The 13702-nt window shown below is 49.6% G+C and overlaps 1 protein-coding gene across 7 annotated transcripts in view; it reads right to left on the reverse strand.

Moving 5' to 3' along the window:
- Positions 1–1546: 1546 nt before the first annotated feature.
- MYH14 (myosin heavy chain 14) overlaps positions 1547–13702 on the reverse strand; it is a 91180-nt gene continuing 79024 nt past the window's right edge. For all 7 annotated transcript variants that reach the window (XM_070044251.1, XM_070044248.1, XM_070044250.1 and 4 more), the window contains 6 exons: positions 13523–13611; positions 13315–13438; positions 6252–6460; positions 4423–4531; positions 2573–2745; positions 1547–2413 (listed from right to left, as the gene is read on the reverse strand). In XM_070044251.1, coding sequence (XP_069900352.1) covers positions 2254–2413; positions 2573–2745; positions 4423–4531; positions 6252–6460; positions 13315–13438; positions 13523–13611 — 864 coding nt within the window. In that variant the 3' untranslated portion in view covers positions 1547–2253. The remainder of the gene's footprint in view (positions 2414–2572; positions 2746–4422; positions 4532–6251; positions 6461–13314; positions 13439–13522; positions 13612–13702) is intronic.

The raw sequence follows: 13702 nt of genomic DNA on the forward strand, positions 1-13702 counted from the left end.
CTACACACGTTATTCTTGTTCCCCATCCCCCAAGTCAACAGTGTGGGATTCGGGGAGGGAGAGAGAGAGCTAAAGGGACAACTTCCAAGTCCCGACTCTCCTTTTCCCCCCGGCCGCCAGGGTGCCTGCAACTACACGCATGCGCTGCATGACGCGCTCCCCACACGCATGTCGCGCCCCTCCTGCGCTCCGGGAACGCACGGACACGGGGCGGGGGCGGGGTGATTGGGGAAGGAATGAATGGCGGGGGGTCTTTCTGAATACAGCGGCTCCTCCCCAACACACACACAGCAATAAGTTTCTCTCACTCAAAAGTGGGCGGGGCGGGCCTGTCCTGTTGTTGGGGTGGGGGGGAGTGGCAAGGGGGCGCTCTCAGGGATGGGGGAGGGTGCCCGGAGTCAGTCTGGGGAGGGGAGGTCTGCAAATCGTCCAACTCTGGTGCTAATGGCGGGTCTTCTCAGCCCACCCCCAGGGCAGGGAGGGAGGGGTCGGCACGGCCCCTCCCCCAAGCCTCCCCCACGCCCACCCTGGGTGCATGAACCGCCCGTTGCAGAAGCTGCCGCATGTCACCCCCCCCAAATAAAAAGTGTCATGCCCCCTTCCCACCCACCCTCTCACTCCCCACCAAAATAAAAGTTTCCTTTTCATTTAAAAGTTTCATCCTCTTTGTCTCCAGAGAAGGTCTCCTGATGGGGCTAGGGGCTCTGGGGGCAGACAGAAGGTTGGGACAGAACAGCAGGGTCGTATTAAGATGGCAAGGGCCTGCACTTTGAGGGTCCAGACATCCCCCTCATCGCCGGCTCTCACCTTGTGATTTTGGCGGGGGCAAGTACCTGCTTCAGTTTCCTTGATGGTAAAAATGGGGATCCACACCCCTAACTGGAAAGTCTGTGAGGGCACCTGGGTCATGTGAGCTCCCGGGTCATGTGCCGGTGACTAGTCCCCAGAAAAGGAGTGTGGGCTCAGCAGTTACCCACTCTGAAGTCAGACTGGGTTCAATTTCTTAGTAGCTGTGTGTCCTTGGGCAAGTCTCTCAACTTCTCTGGGCTTGTTTCCACCACTCTAAAAGGGCGAGGGGGGGTGATCTATTAATTCAGCAAACATACTAAGGCCAACTACGTGCCAGGCACTGTTCTAGACACTGGAAGGCAATGAAATCCCTGCCTCTAAGGGTTGTGCTGAGGGTTGAGACTAATGTCCCAAGTTTAGCTCAGCTAAACAAATAGTACGCAGCAAACAGCTCAACAGTCACCACTATCATTGCTTTGCAAAGACTCGAGGGTCAGCTAGAGTGCAGCAGCCCTTCTGCCACTCGCTGGTGGAGAGGCTTGGAGCAAGGGACCCTGGAGCACTGAGCCTCAGTTTCCCGTCTGTATAATGCAGGGGATACTTTGGAGGAAGGTTGGGTGAGGGGAAGATGAGTTCTTTCACATTAAATGCTGGGTACATGTGAGGTCCCCCGACACTGGCCAGTTGGATTAGAACCAGCAGACTGCCCCCCTCCACTCGCTGCCCCTTGCCCACCCTGTCCCCCTACCCCTGCAGGAACACATACAGCCCCCGAGGGGTCCAGTCGAGGTTGGAGTTTATTTCTGCCAGAGTCTGGAGCCTGGGAGGGTATGGGGGCCTCCTCCAACTCCCATGAGATACTCCAACTGAACTGTGATCACACAAGAGCAACCAGAAGGGAGCATGGGGGGAGAGGAAGGCGTGAGGTCCCCTTATCTTGCCCCTCTGCAAGGGTCAAAGGCTGGTGGTGGCCTGGGGCTCAGGGTGCTGTTGCTCAGAAGTTCTGGGGTCAGTGACTAAGTGGAGAAAGACACAGGGAGAGAGAGGGAGAGAGGGAGCGGTAGGGGGAAGGGGGAGGGGGAGAAGAGAGAGGGAGGGGGAAGGGGCGTGGGAAGCCCTGGCTGAGGAGGGCAGGGGAGCCATGCTCCCTTCCTAATATAGATCATTCATAACTGAAGGAAGGATTTGGAGCTGGATGGGACCCCAGCTTGCCAACTATACCCGAATTTCTCCCAAGCGAGAGCGCCCCAGTCCCTTCCTCCCTGCTTGCCCGCTCCTCTGTGTTTAGGGGTTCACGGGAAGTCTCAGGCGACCCCCCCGCCCCCACCCCCCGTGGGGTTGATAAGTGCTGTTATGCCAGAGGGTGGCACCATTTCCAAAGTGCAAGAAGCCAGAGGGTTGTTCGTGGGACAGGCACCAAGGGGGCCAGGGAGGGAGGGCCCGGTGGCTGCAGGCAGGGTAGGGTCACTGCGTTGGAGCCGCAGGGGACCCTTCGGGCTCCGCGGGCAGTGGCCCAGCCCCCGGCTCCGCCTCCTCCGCCGCCGCCTCCTCGTCGGACACCACGCCCTCCTCCAGTCGGAAGACCTGGCGCACTGAGCGGGTGGTGAAGGTGAGGGGGCCGCGTCTGCGGGGAGGAGAGACCAGGGGGCAGAGAGAAAAGTGAGAGATAGGGAGATATGGAGAGACAGAATAAAATGGGGAGGGGGGCACAGAGAGATGAGGGGACAGCGAGATACTGGGGTTTATGGAGCGACGGTGCGCATGTGCGGGGTGGTGGCCTTACCGAAGCCGGTTCCTCAGCGTGTTCAACTCCCGGTTCATGGACTCGGAGGCCTCTGTGACATCCTCCAGCTCGTGTTGCAGCCTCCGGCGGACTGCCTGAGCCCGGGACGCCTCCTCCTCGGCCTCCTCCAGCTGCCGCTTCAGCTGCTTCACTCGAAGGTTCCCCTTCTCCAGCTTGGCGTGAGCAGGGGGGCCGGGTCATTTCTCTGGGTGCTACCCTCACCCAGAGCTCCCCACAGCTCATCCCTCCTACATCCTGACTCTGTCCTGTGCCCTGCCATCTATTCATGCTTTGTTCTTTTCTCCTAGATCCTCTCACCAGCCTCCACCTCAGATTCAAATGTGAGATTATCCCCCACTCGGCCTCAGAGGGATCTTTCTATGTTCAGGGCTGACCCTGCCCCTTCCCTGCTCAAAGTCCTCCGTGATTCCCCAGTACCGCTGGGACAAGGTCTCAGCCCTTCAGCCTGGCATTCCAGGCCCTGCAGGGTCTTCTTCCCATAAACACACTGATCAGACCATCTTCCCTGAGACCCTCCCCAGACCCTGCCATCTGTCTCTCCATGGAGGGGACATACATAATCTGTCTCCTGCCAACTCCTCTGACCTCATTTCTTATCATTCAACCCCCCAACCTCATTCTTCTCTCAAGCAATACTGGTCTGCTTTTTGGCTTGGAACTCACCAAGCTCATTTCCATACCCCAGGGTCTTTGCACCTGCTGTTCCCTCTTCCTGGCTCTTTCTCACCCTTCAGTATCAATTCAACTGTCACTTCCTTAGACAGGTCTTGCTGACACCCCACCCCCAATCTAGGGGGGATTCCCCAGTCCTCTGTGTCCCCCTCTCTCTTCATTTCTCTTTTTTCTTCATAGCCCCTGTCACAATCTGTAATTATCTTTACTTGTTTATAGGTTTATGGTATCTTTCTTTTCCTACGTTGAAAATGTGAGCTCTTTGAGAGCACAGTCCTTCCCTGTGTCATTCACAGCCACATCTCCAATGCCCTGCACAGTGCCTGGCACATAGAGGGTGCTCAACAATTGTTTTGTGAGATGAATGGTGAATAAAACACAGCTGAGCTTTTAAGGGCACAGCAACTAGAATCAGTCACATTTGAGCCTGGGATGGAAGCTGGCAAGAGGATCTGATCCAGGCTCTCTATTGACTGTGTGACTCTGGGGCAAATTATATCCCCTTTTAAAGTTTCCATTTTCTCGCCTGTGAAATGGAGCTGGTGAGGGAACGTAAGCATGTATTTTTTAAAAAGCAGGTAGCATACTACTTGGGACACAGTAACTGCTCAATAAATAATTAAGAAAACAGACTCTGCAGCCAGAGTGCTGGAGTGTGAACTCTGGCTCTATCTCTTACTAAATAAATAATTGTGAGCAAGTTAATTCACCTTTCTGTCTCAGTTTTCTCACCAAAATTAGAGGGAAAATAATAGTTTAACCTACCTCATAGAGTTCGGATAAGAATTAAGTGTACTATATGTTATGTCTTTAGCATATTGCCTGGCTCGTAGAAAGCACTCAGTAAACAGCAGGTGTTGTTATTTTAGCTGTGGCCGAGCCTCTGGATAGGGTTTAACTTCTTCCCTCTCCCTGGCTGTCTAAGGTCCCCACCAGGGCCTTTCCTGGATTCCAGAATTTATGGATCACAAAGTCACTGATTCCACCTCTCTGCTGACGCACCAAGCCCCAGGATGGTGTCTGCACTCAGCTCCAGTCCAGCACCCACACGTCCTCTTGTGATGGGAACTCACTGCCTCTAGAGATGGCATGTGCTACTTCTCTGTCAGTGGTCCCCCCACCACTCCCACTGCACCTCAATGACATCAGCTGCTCACCTGGTCCCGGAGCTGGTCAGCCACCCTCCGCTCCTCCTCCACCTGGAGCACCACCTCTTTAAGCCTCTTCTCAGCCCTGCGCACCAGCTTGCCAGAGAGGATGCGCTCCCTATGGAGAGGTATGAACGGGAGAATCAGGAGAGCTGCTCACCTGGGGCTCAGTCCCCCAAGCCTCGGCCAGTGGCTACCTGTTCTCAGAGTGGCCTCTGCCCTCTTTTCCACCCACAACTGGCTCCCACAGTCTACTCAGGCCAGACACTGGCACCCAGGCTCCCACCAGGGAATCTAGTCCTTAGCTTCTAGGAAGATGCCTGAAGGTCCTAAAGTGTCTCCATGTCTATACCAGTTTTCCATATCCCACTCAGTCTCTCATATTCACCTGTATTCCCCCACCACCCCACCCCCAGTCTTCCTCCTCTCAGGGGACTGACCCACTGACCACCAGTCCCTAAGTCAGACCACCAGGCATTGTCCTCACCCCTTCTCTCTCCTTTGCCCCACCCCCAGCCTGTTAGTAACCGAACCCTGTCCCATTGCCCCCTGGACTCTGTCTTGTCCCCTCCTCAGCCTCACAGCCCTAGCCCCCAGTTCAGGACTCATCATCTCCCACCTGACCTTCCCTCTACCTGGCCTGGAATTCTCTCTCAATTTCTTTCTCTAGCTTTCTGTGGAACAGTCTGGAAGCCCAAAGCTCCATCTCCAACCATCTCTGTTGTCTTCTCCCCTTCTCACTCACACACTTTCCCTGGACAAGCTCAGCTGTGCCCCAGGTTTCTACAACCATCAACAGCCTGTTGTCTGCTAAATCCGTCTCCTGAGCTCCAGCCTGGTTCAGCCCCCAGCCTCAGCTATCCCCAGACCCTGCACACCCTGCATTGGGCTCAATGCCTTCTCCCAAACCTGCTCCTCCTCCTAATCCCCCATAATCCACCTAGATATGCAGGTCAGACACCTGGGGACATCCTTACCTCCCTCTCTTCCCTCCCGTCTCCTTAATTTCCCCCATCCCCACGGTCCCTGCTCATCCACACCTGGGTGAAGTCCATGTGATGGGGCCCCTAGCAATGGGCAGTGCTTGGCAGCCATGACTGGACATTCCCTTAAATCTGAGCCAGCCACATGACTTTCTTTCTTTCTTTTGTTTTTGGCCGTGCCATGTGCGGCATGCAGGATCTTAGTTCCCAGAACAGGGATCAAACCCATGCCCCCTGCAGTGGAAGTGTGGAGGAGCCCTAACCACTGGACCACCGGGGGATTCCCTACATGACTTGCTTTAGTAACAGGATGTGACAGAAGTGACATTGTACCAGTTCCAAATCTAGACCCCAAGAAGCCCTCACTCTTGGAACCTTCACTTCGTCATGTGAACAATCCTGGGCCAACCTGGAGCAGAGACAAGTTAGCCTAGTTGTCCCAGGCCAGGCTGGAGACATACGAGAGCCCAGCCAAGATCAGCAAATCCATCTAGCTGACTTTCAGCTGAGCAAAGATGCATGAGTGAGGCCCACCAAGCTCAGAGCAGCAGAACCTACCAGCCAACCCGAAGACTCTTGAGCAATAATAAAAAATTGTTGTTTTAAGCCACTTAAGTTTTAAGGTGGTTTGTTATGCAGCTATAGCTAACTGCTACATTACTGTTTAAATTATATAGTGGGAATGCAGTTACTTGCAGCACAAAGCATCCTAAATGACATAGGAAATCATCAACCATTAATATTATGATGCCTTTTGGATGTTTCTAAACCATGTGCTTGTAACACAGCTCCCCTTCATCTCATTGACCAGAATGTGAGGATTGCCCTCCAGCCGTGCCCTCCTCTCCCGCCTACCTGCTCTCCTGCTCCAGCTGCTCCTCAGCCTGGGCCAGCTTAGACTCAAGGGCAGCGATGATCATCTTCTGGCGGGCCCGGGCCCCAGCGTCTTCCTCACCCAGGCGTCCCCGGAGCTCCTGGACCTGCCGCTCCAACTGCTGCCGCCCGCTCTCTGCCTTGGCTGAGAAACTGCGCTCAGCTGACAACTCTGTGGTCAGTGATTCCACCTGCATCAGTGGGAAAGGCAGGACTGTCATGGTGGAGTCTCAGAGGGAAGGTGGGAGGTAAATGCAGGCACCTCCCACAACTAAGTGGGTTGATGATTGTTAAATAAACAGCACAGAACCTGGTATATACTAAATACTCAACAAATAGTAATGTGTATTTTTCTCCAATTGGCTCATCAGCCAATGGCAGTGCCAGCCCTGGGTTTTAACCTTTTAGATAGGTTTTTGCTATTTTAGTAAGCCCACAAGATTATCACAAACTTGTTTAAACGCTGTAACTTCTACCTTTGACTGTGAATGAGTCTATTCCAAGGGTTATCACAGGGTTTTGTTTGTTTGTTTGTGTTTTTTTTTTTTTTTGTGTGCGGTACGCGGGCCTCTCACTGCCGCGACCTCTCCCGCCGCGGAGCACAGGCTCCAGACGCGCAGGCCCAGCAGCCACGGCTCACGGGCTCAGCCGCTCCGCGGCACGTGGGATCCTCCCGGACCGGGGCACGAACCCGCGTCCCCTGCATCGGCAGGCGGACTCCCAACCACTGCGCCACCAGGGAAGCCCGGGTCATCACACTTTTGTTCGCACCAGGCTCATCTGGGGAGCTTGTTAAAAAATTGTGGACTGCAGGGTCGCCCCGCTCCAGAGATTCTGATTCAGCAGGTCTGGAATGGGGTCCACGAATCCGCATTTTCAACAAGCATCTCAGGTGGTTTTGAAACGAATGATATGTAGGACCGTTTTGAGAAATGCCGGCTCAATGAACAGGAGCTACTACATTGGGAATGTGTAAACATACCTCTAATAATAGTGCCTGTTTATTTATTCAGCTCCTACTCTGAGTGAGGTCCTATGCCGGGGACACAGAAATTAGTCAGATCCAGTCTGATTCATACTTTACTTCATTTCACCCTCAAAGGAAGACATCGACGTGGGGATTAGCATATGCTTTTTTTTTTTTTAAACCTTTTTTTGGAAAATAAAACCGTGATATAGAAAAAGTAAAAAACAGATCAAATATATGGCTTAATGGGTTTATGAAAGGCAGACATCATTGTTGCCCCTGCCCAGGTCAAGAAACAGAACTTTACGTACCCATCCTAATAACAACCTCTTCCTTTTCCCCCAAATAGTATGTCATCCTGACTTTGGAGGTGATCACTTCCTTGCTCTTTTTTCGAGTTTTATTACTCAAAGATGCATCCCTAGATCCTATAGTTGAATCCTGCCCATTAAAAAAAAAAAAAAAAAGAAACTTGTATGGACTTCCCTAGTGGTCCAGTGGTTAAGACTTCACCTTCCAATGCAGGGTGTGTGGGTTCGATCCCTGGTCAGGGAGCTAAGACCCCACATGCCTCACAGCCAAAAAAACCAAAACACAAAACAGAAGCAATATTGTAACAATTCAATAAAGACTTTAAAAATGGTCCACATCAAAAAAAAAGCTTTAAGAGACTTCCCTGGTGGTCCAGTGGTAAAGAATCCGCCTTCCAATGCAGGGGACATGGGTTCGATCCCTCGTTGGGGAACTAAGATCCCGCATGCCGCAGGGCAATTAAGCCCATGCACCACAACTACTGAGCTCGAGCGCCTCAACTAGAGAGCCCGCGTACCACAAACTACAGAGCCCACGCACCCTGGAGCCTGTGCACCACAACTAGAGAAGAGAAAACCCACATGCCACAACTAGAGAGAAGCCCACATGCCCCAACGAAAGATCCTACATGCCTCAACTAAGATCTGATGCAGCCAAATAAAAATAAAAATTTAAAAAATAAAAAAAAAATCTTTTTAAAAATTTGTATATGACTTTTAAGTCTCTTTTAATCTACAGTTCCCTACTCCATCCCTTTTATTTCCTTACAATTTATCTGTTGAAGAATCTGGGCTGTCTGACCTACAGAGTTTCTCTGCATCTGTATTTTCCTGATTACACATTCACGGTCTAATTCAGCATGCTGCTCTGTTCGGTTTCCTTCAAATAGGCAGCTCGGTCCAGGGAATTAATTCTTTTTCTCTATGAGTTTTCAAGGTAATGAAATGGTTCCATATCATTTTATGAAGGTGACTCTACCGTGTTGAACAGTCGTCCACCAAGAACTCATGCCCATCTGGAACCTCAGAACGTGACCTTATTTGGAAAGACAGTCTTTGGAGGTGTAATTTGTTAAAAGAAGATGAGGTCATACTGGATTGGGGTGGGCCCAAAATCCAATATGACTGGTGTCTTTACAAGTAGAGGAGGAGGCACAGACACATAGAGAAGACACAGGGAAGGCCGTGTGAAGATAGAGGCAGAGATTGGGCTGATGCATCTACAAGCCAAGGATTGCTGGCAACCAGCAGCAGCTGGAAGAGAGGCCTGGAACCGATGCTCCCTCAGAAGGAAGCAATCTGATGACACCTTGATTTTGGACTTCTAGCCTCCAGAACTGTGAGAGAATAAGTTATTGTTGCTTTAAGCCACCCAGTTTGTGGCAATGTTACAGCAGCCTCAGGAAATTAATACAGTGACTAATTAGTATTTTTTAAAATATCATTGTGAACTCGTGTATTTAAACAGATTTGATGGATTTAAAGCAGTGCGATTCTGACCCTTGTTGAAGCTCAAGTTGCTCCATTTGGGGCCAGTGGGAGCCTTTCCAGGTTGACTTCTAAGTGCTTTTGAGATAACCAGGGTGTGTTATAGACTGAATGTTTGTGTCCCCTCCAAATTCATACGTTGAAGCCCTAATCCCCATGTGACGGTACCTGGAGATGGGGCCTTTGGGAGGTAATTAGGATTAGATGAGAAATGTGAGGGTGGGGCCCCTACGATGGCATTAGTGCCCTTGTAAGGAGATACCAGAGAGCTTGCTCTCTCTCTACCCCCACATGCACAAAAAGTCGGGGCCAGTGAGCGCACGATGAGATGATAGTCACATATAAGCCAAGAGAAGAGGCCTCAGAATGAAACCTATCTTACTGGCACCGTGATCTTGGACTTCACCGTCTCTAGAACTGTGAGGAATAAATTTCTCTTATTGAAGCCGCCCAGTTTATAGTATTTTGTTATGGCAGCCTGAGCAGACTAAGGCATGGTACGACAAGATGGTCCAGGCTACTCTGATTCATTTCCTGATTCAGATCTGGAATGAGCCATTTCTTCTGAAAAAAAAAAAAAAAAAGCCCCATTTTCTTTTAGTGGGGGAAATGGTATTTCTAGACCACAATGTTCATTGCTATTGGGTTGGTTATTGTTTAGAGGCTTTTTTGGTGGACAGAGATAGGATGGATCTATACAAATTACCCCATAAGTTCACATGAATACATCCAAGTCCAAGTTTGGGACTAGAGGGTTTTTGTGTGTTTTTTGTTTTGTTTTGTTTTGGCCGTGCCACACAGCTGTGGGATCTTAATTCCCCAACCAGGGACTGAACTCGGGCCACAGCAGTGAAAGCCCAGAATCCTAACTACTAGGCCACCAGGGAACTCCCTATTTGTTTGTTTTTAACTTAGCCTGTTCTCCATGACATCTATATATTGGTTCTCACATGCTGATGATCCTCAGATTATGAACACAGGTAGAGATGATAGAATTAGAATATCCCATCCTTAATCATTTACCTTATCCCACATTATACACATAATATTACTATTATCAATATAATTACTGAATATAGTAATAACATTTTTTTTTGCATATTTGCCCATTCTGTCCATTTAAAAAATAGTTGTGTTATAAATAAATGAGCATATAGCCAATTATCCTTCTTACTCCTTTTCAGCCTTCACTTAGTTGTAGAGCTACGGGCAGACTGTATGCTCGTTACTCTCTTTAGCTGATGTCTCTCTAGTGACCCTGATCATCTGAACCTGGATCTCCAGGGCAGTGGTTCTGGCTGCTCATGCCTCAGAACCACTTGGAGAGCTTGTTAAAACACAGATTCCTGGGTTTCCCCACCTCCAGCATCCCTCATTCATTCGTTCCTCATTCGCTTGGTTGGGGCCCCAGAACTTGCATTTCCAACAAGTTTCCAGGTGAGGCTGGTACTGCTGATCTCGGGGCCACACTTTGAGGACTGCTGCTCTCCTAGATTCTTCAGGAAGGGCTCCTGGGAATAACAGTCTCTGAGTTCTTGCACGTTGACAACTTGTTTATGTCCTTTATACATGAAGGTAAGTCTTATATCTTATAGGTAACCAACAAGGACCTACTGTATTGCACATGGAACTATACTCAATATCCTGTAATGGAAAATAATCTTACAAAGAATATATATGCATATATATAACTGAATCACTTTGCTGTACACCTGAAACTGACACAACATTGTAAATCAACTATATTAAAAAAAACCCCAAATATCTGCACATAAAAAAAAAAAAGAAAGTAAGTCTTGCTTGATATAAAATCCTTGCCTCACATTTTCTTTCTTTGAGTATCGTAACTATATCCCTCCATTTTCTCCCAGCATAAAGTCTCGCTGTGAAAAATCTGATGACAATCTAATTTTCTTTTTCTTATATATCACTTGTTTATTTTTTCCTGGATGGCTAAAGAATTTTTCACTCTCTTGTAAGTCCAAGGGTTTTTATTAGAATCTGTCATGGTATGAGTTAGTATGGGTCAATATCTTCAGGTACACAGTGGCTACAAACTTTTCTGCTTCAGGAGTTTTCTTGCATTATGGTTTTTTGTTATTTGCTCTGACCCCTTGCTTTGATTTTCTTCTTTGGGGGCTCCTATTATCCATACGTAGGATCTTCTCTGCCTGTCTTCAATATTTGCCATTTTCTTATGAATTTCTTTTTGTGTCTTTTATAAGTTTTATTTTGGGGACTTCACTTCTGCCGCAGTGGTTGAGAGTCCGCCTGCCGATGCAGGGTACACGGGTTCGTGCCCTGGTCCGGGAAGATCCTACATGCTGCGGAGCAGCTGGGCCCGTGAGCCATGGCCGCTGAACCTGCACGTCCGGAGCCTGTGCTCCGCAACGGGAGAGGCCACAACAGTGAGAGGCCCGTGTACCACAAAAAAAAAAAAAAAAAAAAAAAAAGAATCCGCCTGTCAATGCAGGGGACACAGATTCGATCCCTGGTCCAGGAAGATCCCACATGCCACAGAGCAGCTAAGCCCGTGTGCCACAACTACTGAGCCCGCGCACCACAGGTACTGAAGCCTGCGCACCTAGAGCCCGTGTTCCACAACAAGAGAAGCCACTGCAATGAGAAGCCCGCACACCACGACAAAGAGTAGCCCCCACTCGATACAACTAGAGAAAACCCGTGCGCAGCAGTGAAGACCCAATGCAGCCAAAAATAAATAAATAAATAGGAAATAGGTTTTAAAAAAAAAGTTTTATTTTGATTTTTTTTAAAAGGTTCTCCTTTTCACCAACAGCCAAAGATGTGGGCTGGGCTAAGTCACATCATTCTTTATATGACTGTAGTATCCTACGGGCTCTCCACTAGGCATATACTGGCTTATTTATTTCATTTATAATGAGCACCCAGTACTGTTTTAGGTAAAAACTAAGAACTAAAACTAAGACAGAGGCCCTATGCTCAAGGTGCTTACACTCTGTTGGGAAGATGGACCACAGACAAATAAGTAAATATATAATAGAATGCCAGGCAGTGGTAAGTGATATGAAGAGATTAAAGCAGAGAGAATGGAGAGAAATTATGGGAGGGAGGGTGGCTGTTTCACACAGGGTGGTCAGGGAAGGCGGTTTTGAGGGAGTGAGATGTGTGATGGTTTGGGAGAAGGGCTTTCCAAGAGGAGGAAACAGCAAGTGCAAAGGCCCTGAGGTAGTAATAAACTAGGCATAGTCAAGGAATAGTGAGGAGGCTGGTGTGGCTGAAGCAGAGTGAACTAGGGGAAAAAGGGTTAGAGAGAACTAAGGTCTGAATTAGCCAGGGACCAGAGTGTGGGGCCTTTTTGGTGACTGAGATTTTACTCTGAGTAAGATGGGAGTGCATCATCATGGTGTATGACTGCTTCTCCTACTGGTCTAGGGGCTCCTCAAGGGCTGAGCTGGGTTCTTACTCCTCTCTGAGTCCCCAGCATGAGAGGTCTCAAAATGTATCTTTTAAAAGGTATGAAATAATAATGATGTAGGTCTCTCTTTGGAAATCTCACCCCTCTAATGTCTGCTTGGCAAACTCTTAACTTCCTACAAGACCTCTTAAGGAATCACCTCTATCAGGAAGTCTTCCCTGATAGCCCCCAGCCTCCAGGCTGGATACTGATCCAGTCTCCTCTACATTCTCACAGTGTCCTGTGCTTCCTCCATTTTCATTTGAATTTCGGTATTGGGATAGGCTGTTTCCTCCATCAGACTAGGATGTCCTTAAGGGCAGAGACCTGGAATGATCCATCTCTAGGTCCCTAGCACACCCAGAATAGGATATGGGCCTCCAGAAGCCTCATAAAATAGTTATAAATAAATAAACAAATGAAATATGCTTTTGTCTGTCTGCCTAGCTCCTATGTATCTTTAAAACCCAGACAAATGCCCCTTCTTGCGAATGCCTCTCTTGCAGAGAGTTCTCTCCCTCTCGCTACTGGGCCCTCAGTACTTATATTATCACACATGTCACTCTGTAATGTCATGGTGTAATTCCCTGTCTGTTTCCCCAGGGAACTCTGCAGGATAGAGACTCCACATAAGTTATCCCTGAATCCAGCCTTTGAGAAGCTTCAGAAATACAAGTGAATGAATGCGTCAATGTCTCCCCCACCTTGAGAACTCCTATTCAACCTTCAAAACCCAAGTCAAATATTCCCTTTTCCTACGTCTGTTGAATAAGAGAACTGAAGGTGTTATGGTCCCAGGTCAGCAAGGACCCAGGCTGGCAGTGGTGACCCAGCTGTGCTCACCTGCAGAAGCAGCTTGCGGTAGCGGTCATTGAGCAGCTCTGCATTGCTCTGCTCCTCCTCCAGCTCCTCTTCCATTTGCCCCAGGCGCCCCTCCAGCTGACGCTTCTCATCCAGAATGGCAGCCCTAGGGAGAACGGGCACGGGGGCGGTGAGAGAGCAGGATGGCCAGAGGAGGGCGCCCTGCCCCACATTACCAGGGACCACTCACTTGCTAAGGCTGCCGTTGGCCACCTCATCTGCCATTTCGTCCCGCTCCTGCTGGGCCTGCCGCCGGGCACGGTCTGAGGCGGCCAGTTCCTGTGATGAGCGAGAGAGGGGGTGGTCAGCTGTGGTGAGGGGAGGCTGTCTGGGCACTGGTCTCCCTGCCCCTCACACCTCAAGTCTCTTG

This window comes from Globicephala melas, chromosome 19 (genome assembly GCF_963455315.2).
Source record: "Globicephala melas chromosome 19, mGloMel1.2, whole genome shotgun sequence".
NCBI classification, from domain to species: Eukaryota; Metazoa; Chordata; class Mammalia; order Artiodactyla; family Delphinidae; genus Globicephala; species Globicephala melas.